This window comes from Rhinolophus sinicus, linkage group LG02 (assembly GCF_036562045.2).
Source record: "Rhinolophus sinicus isolate RSC01 linkage group LG02, ASM3656204v1, whole genome shotgun sequence".
NCBI classification, from domain to species: domain Eukaryota; kingdom Metazoa; phylum Chordata; class Mammalia; order Chiroptera; family Rhinolophidae; genus Rhinolophus; species Rhinolophus sinicus.
In genome coordinates this window covers 183,526,301-183,538,313 of record NC_133752.1, presented here as the reverse complement: position 1 = coordinate 183,538,313, position 12,013 = coordinate 183,526,301, and the positions used below count along the sequence as shown (strand labels likewise).

At 42.7% G+C, this 12,013-nt stretch overlaps 2 protein-coding genes across 3 annotated transcripts in view; one reads left to right on the top strand and one right to left on the bottom strand.

Moving 5' to 3' along the window:
- Positions 1–4,547, bottom strand: part of DRAM1 (DNA damage regulated autophagy modulator 1) — a 33,889-nt gene extending 29,342 nt beyond the window's left edge. For both annotated transcript variants that reach the window (XR_012494070.1, XM_019732188.2), the window contains exon 1: positions 3,721–4,547. Coding sequence is in view for 1 of the 2 variants with exons in the window: in XM_019732188.2 (XP_019587747.1) it covers positions 3,721–3,851 (131 nt within the window). In the remaining variant the exon portion in view is untranslated. The remainder of the gene's footprint in view (positions 1–3,720) is intronic.
- GNPTAB (N-acetylglucosamine-1-phosphate transferase subunits alpha and beta) overlaps positions 3,933–12,013 on the top strand; it is an 88,131-nt gene continuing 80,050 nt past the window's right edge. The window contains exon 1 of the mRNA XM_074326216.1: positions 3,933–4,189. The gene's annotated coding sequence lies outside the window, so the exon portion shown is untranslated. The remainder of the gene's footprint in view (positions 4,190–12,013) is intronic.

Here is a 12,013-nt window from a genome sequence, read left to right as displayed (position 1 = left end):
GCTTTGTTTGAAGTCTTCTTTGAATAAACCATATTTATTTAGCTAGTGTTCTCCTGATGGATATTTGTATGGTTTCCAACCTTTGTTATTGAAAACAATGCTATTAGCAGTAACCTTGTAGAAATATACTTTTGTCATTTTGATAGATAAAGTCAAGTTCCTCCAGAGAGAGTGAATCAATTTACATTCCCACCAGCAACATATGGGAGCCTGTTTCCACAAAGTCTCACAAATAGTGTGTCAAACATTTAGGTTTCTTCTGTCAATTCAGTAGATGAAAAACGGCATCAATGAGTTTTGATTTGAATTTTTATTCAATTCTTGAGGTTGAGCATCTTTCCATATATCTAAGAGCTATTAATATTTGCCCATTTAGCCAATATAATGAAGAGTAACAGTGTCATAGGGAAATACCCGGTAAAGAAGCTGAGTTTGATTGCCATACTAGAGAGGTGCTCCCAGGGTTCTGGTGCTTAATTAACATGCAATGGCTTTTAGTCAGTGTTCAACATTGTTAAATACAAAACAAAACAAAAGATCAGAACATCAGATTGCTTGCACAATGTGAACAACGTTATCACCAAAAAGGAGGTTCATTCTAAACACAGATGTCCTGACTTATGATGGTTCTACTTGTGATTTTTTTTTTTTTACCTTATGATGGTGTGAAAGCCCTACAGTCAACAGAAACCATACTTCAAATTTTGAATGTTGATCTTTTCCCAGGCTAGCGATATGCGGTATGATCCTCCCGGGACGCTGGGCAGCAGCAGTGAGCCCCAGCTCCCAGTCAGCCACAAGATCATGAGGGTCAACAACTCATCCTCTAGAAATGTCCAACCACTATGTTGTACACCTGAAACTAACATTGTATGCCAACTATATTTTAATTAAAAAGTTTATTTTTTTAAACTGATACTCTACAGTATACTATGTTGCCAGCATTCTTTGTTTTAGTTCAATGCTTCAAGCATTCTTTAAGTTTCGTGTGCTAATGGTTAGTGGTTAATGGTGAGTTAACGGTGAGAACCTATACAACCACTGTTTCACTTTCAGTACAGTCTTCAATACATTACATGAGATATTCAACACTTTATCATAAAATAGGCTTTGTGTTAGATGATCTTGCTCAACACTAGGCTAATATATGTGTTCTGAGCACGTTTAAGGTAGGCTAGGCTAAGCTATTATTAAATACTTAAGCTGCGACGTTCGACTTTTGTCGATTTTTGATACATTTTGGAGAAAAAACTTGAAACCAATTAATGCAGTGAAAGAGTTAAGCTAGATTACTAAACGCATTTTCAATTTACGATATTTTCAGCTTAAGATGCGTTTATCAGGAGGTAACCCCAAAGTTGAGGAGCATCTGTACATCCAAATCACTGACCAACCACCACTGACTGAATCAGGCCTTCCCTGAAGGGAACTGGCCTGCTCGGGGGGAAGAATACAATAACCACAGTGAGTGCCTGAGAAATATTAATTCAACAAGTAATGTTGAGAGCCTTCATAGATCTTACACTCCAGAGAAGGAAGACAAGTAATCAACATAATAAGTAAATCATATAGTTTGTTAGGTGACAGAGCTTTGGTGACTAGTAAGACTGGGTATGGGGGATCAAGCTCACTAGGGTGCAATTTTAAATAGGCCTTTCAGAGCAGGCCTCACTGAAACAATACTTGAACAAGGGAGGTAAGGGCAAATTCTGGAGGTAGGACACTCCGGCAGAAGAATAGTCAGTGCCAAGGCCCTGAGAAGGAGGTGTGCCTGACATGTGTGAGACACAGAAAGGAAGCCAGCGTGGTTGGAGGAAACGGAGGGAGTGAGGGTAAAGAAGAACAGGAGGTAGTGAGAGCAGAGAGGACTTACAGGAGATAAGGGCGAACATTTCTGGGCAAAACTGATCAATTTGGCGCTACTTCCACCAGGTCCTGTTGTCTGGCTCTTATCTACCTACCTCTCGTCCTGGCCTCAATGACTTGGTTTTCTGGGAGGGGCAGGAGCAATTCAATGCTCCAGCTGCTCTTGTCTGCAGGGAAGCAGACAACTTCAAAGCCTCAGGCACATGTGAGCAAGCAATACACGTGTTTGTTGTTTGTAGACTGATGGCTCCTGGCAACAAAGGGACAATCTCATGCCTTTTCTTCCTGTAATTCTTTTTCTAAAGGCTTTCTTTCCTTGTTAAATTTAAACCCTCTCCCTTGGAATGTCTGTGATCTGAGCATCTCACAAGTGGTTCGTCTTGTCAGCTCATTTCCCCATTTCTGAATGTCTTACATTTCAGGTTCACCTTGGGGTAATATTAATCACAACCGTATCAGACACCTCTACAAAGACTCAAACCCTGCCTCTGACTGCTTGGCCAATGCGTATCAAATATTATCTGTCCCTGACCTTCAGATCTGGGACAAATACAGCTACTCTTTTCTCAATAAAAAGCATTGCAGGAAGAGAAGCTTTTTACACAAGTCTAAGAGGATCTATCCTGGTTCAGAATCCAGAGGAGTGACACAGTGGCACTTGGGACTGAGATGAGCCATGAGAAACTAAGCCCTCGTGCCCATTCTGCAGGAGCACAAGGCCTAGTGGGAAAGTCTGCTTGATGCAAGAAGCCCCTCTTTCTGCATCAATACCATATATTTCCCCCTACTCCAGAACGCTCTCTTCCTTGCATCTCTCTAAATTCGAGTCTCTTCTTGCTTCATCTTCACTCCCTTCCTCACCCATATTACAAAATATTGTGCACAAGGCAGAATGGCTGCAGAAAGGAGAAACCCTACAATCTATAATCTCTACAGACACTGGGTGTCACCAACTTTATTATCCCCTCACCAGCCAATACCAATCCAGAGAAGTCACATCTCTTAGATAAAGATGAATTGTTCTAATAAACACTGCCATGGGCGAGGCACTGAGTTGGGAGGCACATGAAGAGGATCAGGACGTGTGTCCTGGGCACTGATGAAGGGACCCTAAAAAGGTGGAGGCCAAAACTCATGAGAAACGAAAAGCCATAATGACAACACAAGGGATGTCACAAGCTGAAATGTGAAGGCTCTCACTTTGGGGGCACAGAACCCAGAGGGACCTTGGGCAGCTCCATCCAGGAGAGCGAAAACCTGACCCCCAGTGACCTGGAGGTACCACAGTGTTGCTTTTGGCATGAAATGGATCTGGGTGTGGATTCTGCTTTCACCATTTCCTAGCTGTGACATCAGCGTCACACTGATGGTATTTCAACATCTGCTTAAACTTAGTTTCTTTTCATGAAAAATGAGCCAGACATCCACTTCAAGAGGATGTTGGGAAGCAGAAGTGAAACATGTGAGCTGTTTTAGCGCACACCTGGATCTGCAACTTGCACTCTCAATGAAAAGCATCCATCAGCACGCATCCTGTTTCAGTATCGCCAAAAAAGCGTCTTCTAGAGATTCTGTCCCGCACCCAGTCTGAAAGTTCTCCTGTCTCCCCTGAACAGCTCGTGATGCCACTGTGTTCAGTGTTCAGGGTCAAGTCAGAACTGCTTAGCTCCGTACCCCCGACCCGCCACCTCCCTACACATCTGCCAGGGTGCATACTCTCCTCTCCTCGTGGTCACACCTCGGTCTTTCCGCAAGACACCCCAGCTGGATCTGGTCCCCCGTCCTCCCCATCAGCAGCGCTTCCCAGCGGTGCCTCTGCCTGGTCCCCAGCCCTCCGCTCACCCTGCCCCTCACCTGATGTAGGGGAGGAAGGGGTTGACATGCCCGGAGAGCACGGCGACCACGTAGGAGATGATGAAGGCAGCGGACGACCAGGTCACCAGGAGGAAGGGGACGAAAGCCATTCCCTTCAGGAAGCACAGCATCGCGCCTTCGGGAGTGCGCTGCCCTCAGCGGGTCGGGACGCCGGGCTGTTCCTGGCTGCTCGGGGGGGCGGGGGCCGCCACGTGCCGGCCCGCCAGGCGGCGTCCACCGCACGGACAGCCACGAGCTGCGGGACAGAAGGCTCCGCGACGGCGGGGGCAGGCCCAGCCCGGGAGCGAGGGGAAGCGCGGAGACCCGAGGAGGCTGCGGAAGGCAAGGCGGCGGGCCGGGGTGGGTGGGGCCCAGGCGGCCCGGGCTTGTTGCGAAATGAGTGAAGTCACAAAGCGGTGCCCCGCGGACTTGGAGGAGCGCAGCGACCACCCAGGGGACGCGATGCCAGGTAAGCGGGGATGCGGCTCCTTTCGGTTTTGGTTCGGGCTCTGCAGGGGTCAGCGGAGGCGGGCTGCTCCGGGGACGCGGGCGGGAATGAATGCCCGCCTCTGGGAGCTGCTGGTTGCGCAACTCCGGAGAAACTGATCAACTCCTCCCAGCCCCTCCTTCCCTCGGGGTTTCCGGGGTACGGGACCATGAACACCCAGGGCTTCCCCTTCGAGGTCCCAACGCCTGCACATCGCGGGGGAGACGGTGACCACCGCGTGGTGACACCCACCCCATCCCGTCGCACTGCTATTACTGCTGCAGGGGTCCGGGAGAAGTGTTCGGTGACGTTCACCAGGCTACGCGGTACGGATGTGACTCGCACCTGGATTGTGTCCACCTGAAAACCAAGAGAGTGTGGGGGCGGGTGGGAGTCTGGGTGGGACTGAGCTCTAGACAGGCTTGTGCCGCCCACAGTTCTGCTTTACACCAAAGCAGGCTTGGAGTGTTTGTTTCTTAGGAATTAGATTTCCCTTTCTCCTCTCACTGAGCAAGCTTAGCCCAGGAATGGGAAACAAGACCTAAGAGAAGTACAGGTGACTTAAGACATTTCAAACTCTGTAAAAGGAACTTATGTCCTGGAGGCACTTGCAAGCATGGTGATTTTGAGATATAATTTAGGGATTCTGAGCCGAAGGTATGTGGTGGGGGTGATTGGGTCATTGGTGAGGAAACGTGGGTTCATTTCAGCTGCATAAACAGTTTTTGGTTGTCACACCCCGCTAGGGGACAGGATACAAAGATGAAATCGTTCTACCGGCTCTAGAGAACTGACATTCAAAATAAAACAATATTGTATGAAACATGAAATAGATAAGAGGAGATTAAAAAAATAAAATAGTGATATGCATAGAGCTGAGAGGCAGGGGCCAGTGCTAGGAGGAAGAACCAGGAAAGGGTTCCTGACAGATGATGTCAAGAGTTTTCCAAAGTAAATGATTGTTCATCAGGCAAAGAAAGGTGAGACTAGCATTCCAGGCCAAGGAAACAGGAGAAAATGCATAGAGTGTGAACTTGCTTGTTTTTCTGGAATTAAAACAGCCCTCCAATAAGTGTAAGACAGGGACTGGAGAGGTAGGCGAACAGGCCATGTCACCAGAGTCCTGCTAAGAATCTTTGTTTTTGTGTGTTTTGGTTTGTTTGTTGGTAGTGAGGAGAGTGTAGGGATATGGATAGACTCGTATTTCAGATCACTGTGGCTGTGGGGTGAGTGAGCACCACATTGAATAAAACAAATGCTTTAAATTAAGGCTTTTTATAAATCACAAAAGCTTCCATCCATGGTGATCCATTGCACATCTCTACCTAGGTTTCTAAGTTGTGAAAGTCACTCTCTTTCCGTCCCTTTTCTCCTTTCCTACTCTACTAGTGCTTCATCTGATTTAAAAAAACCCTCCCTGAGGCAGAGGAATTATGACATCAAATGGAATTCACCTGATCATCGTCTTTCTATTGCTTACGCAATTCCCTTAAGTAATCCAATTGGCTAATCACCTTTAACACAAGCAATTACAAGCATTGTCTGACTATAGCAGCAATGGGTGTTTTCTTGTTTAAAATAAGTATGTATATGTGTATACACTTAAAATAGGTATGTAACTGACTACATATATATGTACATATGATGGCAAGCAGCCCTGAGAAGCACTGCGCTGCTTCCTCTTCTAAAAGCTTTCGGTCCCATAGACCTTACAACACCTTCTCATTGGAATAGTAAAGTGTGTGTGGTGCGTGGATGAGAAAGAGAGCTCTACGGAAAGTAACCTCACAGGGTGATCTGATCATAAATTCCTCACTGGGCAGGTCATGCCTCAGGCATATAACTTCTTTAGTAAAAGGTTTATCTTTGCCTCAAGTAAGCCTTGTCCACTGTTTCTGTGCATCTAAGTTAATATCCCTTTGAAATTAGCCTTAGCCGCACTCACAGAGAGCACATAATCTTGTTAACTATCCTGTAATCCAATTCCCACTTGGCTTTCCCCCACCTCCGTGTAATCTTTTTTACATTCCTTAATTTCAAATCCATAAAAGAAACTGCAAAACAGTTATTCTCTGGAGCATTTAAGATCTTACTCCCTGGCATATGTCATCAGTTTGGTTCACAAAAACTCTTGTGAAAATTCTCTGCAGGTGTGGACGTTTCTTATGTCAACAGGTACAAAATTCTGAAGTCCTAGAAAACAACCTTACTGGTGAAGGAAACCAAAATATGTCACCCCAAAATATGCCTCTTTGACATAATTACTTTGAGTTGAAGGCAATTAAGAAGCAGCAAAAGCAGGAAGAGCTCTCTTACCCTCCTCCTCCTTTTCTGTCTAAAGGCAGGGTATAAATTTCCTTTATACTGCTCTAGACTCTTAGCCCAGAGATGGCACCAGAGAAATTTGCAAACAAACCTTACTGAGTTAGCTTCCCCCCATATGTTTACCTTCCCCACATATGTTTACCTTCCCAGTTTACTGCCCCCCCCAGCCTAAAACCATTTTCCTTTGTCATGTTAACAGAGAACCCACTGAGAATGTAAATATTTTTCTTCCCCTACACCGGGTACCTTTAGGATATATAGTGAAAGTTGCGCTTCTCCCCTTGAATTGATTCCTAACTTTCTCTCTGTCAAAGGAAGTCACACTGACTCAGTAAGAGTTTCAAAGGACTGTCCTTTTGAGGATGAAGTTATTCTTCCTTGGTAGCCACCACTTATTGAAAGGCAGTGTCCTTCCTCATCTAAAGAATCCCCAAGTTCAGGTGTTACCCCTTTTTATGGATGAGGAAACTGAGCTTAGGTCATGCAGCTAATGAATGGAGAGGCAGCTAATTAATGGAGATGCAGAATTTGAATCCAGGTCTATCTGACTCATGAGCCTATAATCCTAACAATTGTGAAGAACTGTCTCACCTAATTCCTCAAACTCCAGAATTACAGAAGGAAATGCCTTCAAATATATGTAGTTATATTTTATTTTTGTACATGTGTATGTATTTATGCAATGGAAATAATGCAATTTGAAGACTTACACAATATTACATAACAACATAAATTGTCATGCAGGGACTCAGCTCCCGCTCCCTGCACAAGAACGCAGGATATGGTGAGGCCAAAAAGGAACACCAACAGAGCCATAGATAGGGGAGTCATACCACTATACTCTCGCTGGCGGCTGGGTTGGAAACACAGGAAGCAGGAGACACAATCTGCTGTCCGCTTCTCTCTGCCAACCAACCAACCCCCTTACCAGCTTTGCCACAGGAGTTATATTAGTGGCTAATGGCTAACCACTAACAGCTGATGGCCACCCAGCCGCAGCGGATGGACATCTGGTTACAGCTGATGGCCCTCTAATAACCAAGCCATCACCTTTCCATGTGAGGTCAAGAACCTGGAAACTGCTTTCTGGGACTCCGTCCCCACGTAAATAATTGTGAAACATGATTTATTGTTGATGGCTGCTGACTGATGAAGGTGGTGGTTGCTGAAGGTTGGGGTGGCTGTGGCGATTTCTTAAAATAAGACAAAAATGAAGTCTGCCACATCGATTGACTCTTCCTTTCACTAATGATTTCTCTGTAGCATGTGATGCTGTTTGATAGCATTTTACCCACAGTAGAGCTTCTTTCAAAATTAGAGTCAGTCCTCTCAAAACCTGCCACTGTTTTCTCAACTAAGTTTCTAAATCCTTTGTTTTCCTTTCAACAATCTTCACAGCATCTTCTCCAGGAGTAGATTCCATCTCAAGAAACCACTTTCTTTGCTCATCCTTAAGAAGCAACTCCTCATCTGTTGAAGTTTTACCATGAGATTGCAGCAGTTCAGCCTCATGTTCACTCTCCACTTCTAGTTCTTTTGCTATTTCGACCCCATCTGTAGTTCCTTCCTCCACTGAAGTCTTGAACTCTTCAAAGTCATCCAGGAGGGTTGGGTTCAAATTCTTCCAAACTCCTTTTAATGTTGATATTTTGACCTCTTTCCATTAATCACAAATGTTCTCAGTGGCATCTAGAATGGTGAATCCTTTCCAGAAGGTTTTCAATTTACTTTGCCCAGATCCAACGCCAACAGCAAAAAAATTATGAATTGCTGAAGGTTCAGATGATGGTTAGCATTTTTCTAGCAATAAAGTATTTTTTAATTACGATATGTACATTGTTTTTTTAGACATAATGGTATTGCACACTTAACAGACTATAGTATAGTAAATAGATTTTATATGTAGTAGGAAACCAAAAATTTTGTGTAATTCGCTTTATTGTGACATTCACTTTATTGTGTAGTCTGGAACCGAACCTACAGTATATTCAAGGTATGCCTGCATTTCCGCCAGTTTTTTTCAGTTTTCTGACTTTCCTAGTCTAACATAATTAGAAGCAGAAGCTGGATTCTACATTAGATCCACATCTTTTATCAGGAATAAATCATTTATGGCAAAAGCAACTTTTAAAAATTAAGTTCAGCAGCTCTGTCCCTTGTCATTAATACCAGATAAGAGAGTATAAAAATTAGCACTGGTACATTCCATTCCCCTCACCTTGTCTTTACTTATTCTATATATTTTTAATAACAAGCAGTAAAAAACTCAGTGACTTCTCCATTCTAAAAGTTGCCATAGCCTCTCTCCTTGAATGTGGACTGAATTTAGTGACTTGCTTTGGAGGACTAGAGTACGGAAAGGGAAATAAAATATCTTTACAGGGGAGAAATCTGCCAGACAACACCAGATGATCAAAGTTAATGTCAGTGGTAATAAACTGATGCTCTATACATTGATATAATAAGATATCGTTAAATAATGCAATGAGAAGATACATACTCTCTGTGGTACTTTTCCCAAAACCCTTGCTAGCAGTTTAATCATAAGAAAACAAGATAAACCCAAATTGAAGGCCATTCTATAAATTAACTGATTAGCCCTTCAGAAGTGTCAACATTATGAAAAACAAGGAAAGACTGAGTAACTGTCACATACTAGACGGGACAAAGGAGACATGATGCCTAAATGCAATATGGTACATCCAATTGGATCCTGGAACAGAAAAGGGACCTTAGTGGGAAAATTAGTGAAATTTGAATAAAGCCTATAGCTTAGTGAATGGTTATGTGCCAACTTTGATTTCTTAGTTTTGACAAATGTACCATGTTTGTATAAGATTTAGGAGACACCTATCCTCCATTTGTGTGCCATATTTGCAACTTTTCTGTAAATCTAAAATTATTCCAAAAGAAAAAGCTTACTTTTAAAAGTTGCACTAATATGTTCACTACAAACTCACTGCTAAGATCTTATATTTAAAATCTCACAATTAGTCACCTATGGCAACCCTATTACCTTTCAGTTTATCCCAATTTTATTTTTATTAAAGTATAGTTGGCGTGCAATATTATATATTAATTTCAGGTATACAACATGCTGATTTGACACGTATCTTACGATGTGATTACCACACTCGTCTAGTAGCCATCTGTCACCATGCAGAGTTATCGTACTTTTCTAAATTATACTGTAGAAGCAGAAAACATATATTATGGCAGAAATAATTAGATGTTCACCTAGAATGAAAGATCCCTGCTCCTTTCCCATTGTGTAGTTCTTGCTGGGAAGGGATTTCTCAGACAGGAACTTCATTTGTCCTCCAAGGGCTTCATTTCCTCCTGGTGGGATCATAGGACGAGTTCTTACCGATGGGAGATGTGAGTCACTTCCCAGCATGAGAGGTGAAAAATGGGTAAATGGGTATCCCTTCTTGACTTCTCTCTTCTCCCATCAGCTGGCAGAATGCCAGTGCCTGCAATGACCTTCAAAGCCCAATGTTATGGACAGAGACTTGCAACCTAGGTCTACTTAACTTGACTCTCCCATCTTGTCTAACTCATTGAATTGGGTTGATGTATTTCTAGGTTCACAGAGAGGGTCAGGCAGATGTTAACAAACATTGCTATGAACAACAAATAAATACAGAACTAAAGTGAACAAAAGATGACTGCAACTCACTACGTTTAGAATTAAAATCAAAATTGTGTATTTTTTAATGAATGGCAGGGTTATAGGGAACATTCCACCCCAGTGGCATGTCACCATCCTTCCTTGTCCTTCCAAGAGTGTTTTGAAACAGATAAACTTATCTGAGTGAATGTGTGCAACCATTGCTCTGGAAAAAAAATAATAACATTGCCCTCTCTTTAAAAAGCACTGTGTATAAGTTCTACTCTCCCTTTCATGATCAGGAGTAAAGTTAAAATATACTATTGGGAATAGGGGTTAAGTAGAATCTTTTCCCTGTATATTCCTGTTTTTGGCAAAGGGACATTGTCATAACAGGGATGTCACTATCTGGTATGTTGGTCACCGTGTGAATGGCCCAACTGTGCGTGCATGTGTGTGTGTATTGTGCGCACACACGTGTGTGTGTGTGTTTATTATAAGCAGGCACCCCTGAGCTGTGAATGGATTCTGGGCCCTGTTCCCAGGTATGGAGAGAAGTTGCCCCTCTATTTACAAAGGCAGGAAATTTCAACATACTTTCAACAGGTTTTGAATAGGACAGAGATTACATGTTTCTAGCGCCTATGCTATACTCATTTGTACATAATTAAACTTTAAAGATATAATGTTCATTTCTGTTTTAGATTGTTCACCTGGCAAACTTTCTTCAGGGTATTCTAGAATGTAAGCTCCACAAGGGCAAGACTTTCTGCTTTGGTCACTGCTGTATCTGCAGCCTTGGAGCAGAGCTTGACAAATGTGCTTAGTAGTTGCTGAATGTATTCACCTCAGCAATGACCTTCTTCATGAAGTCTTCCCTTAGTACCCCCAAGGTCTGACCTCTGTGCCACTCTTCTGCATCCTGAAGCATCCTGGGTGACTTCTGTTATATGTTTCGTAATGTTAACGTGTCAGCCTACCCACTGGACTAGAAACGCTTTGTGAGCTGGAATTGAATCTCCTATATTTGTTTCTCTAGTGCCAACCACTAGCACAAAATAAATGGTTAATAAACGTTTATTGAAAAAATAGATACTAACTTAATACTATTACCTTGAGAATCTGGTCTTTATACAATTGTACATACCATCAGCATATTAGCATCTCATAAGGGGCACTCTTTAACCCCATATCACTGAGTACAGAAATCAGAAAGCTACAACAAGGCTTAGTCATTTCCATGACTTAAAGAAAGAGAAACCAGAGCCCTTCGTGGGAGTGATACCTGTTCATGAGGATAACCTGGTCATTACAAGTTATTATAGGTTTGGGCAATGGCACTGGATACTTTTTCAGTTTCACAGTATTTTCTGCAGATGTTTTTATGCTACCAGAGATGAAGAAGAACATATGTGAGAAATTTGGGAATTTCCATTATGACAATGAGTGAGAATTTCTTATAAATTTTAAGAGGTCGGTTTTTTTCTCCCTTCCCCTTATGAATAGTTTCTAAATTAACTTGCAAATATGGGAACTCATATGATCTGACTTTCTCAGTTTAGCTAAACTTAAATCTCTATGTAACTACACAGTCCCACATAGGGTTTTCTTATGAGGTGCAACTCATAAGGTGCTTTAGTTGTCATTATCTATGGAAAAACTGAGGTCTGATGCTGAAATTTACAATAATCTCATGAATTTATGTCTCTGCATAGTAAAGATATTACACAAAGTGGGGAAAGGTTTTGTCAGCTCTTCTTTTGATAGTCTGACATGAATGGGGTAAGATTTGAAAATGGCTAGGATAATGACAGAAAATTCAGATCAGCAGGCAACTATTTGCCTCCTCTCAACTACAAAAGAAGTAATAT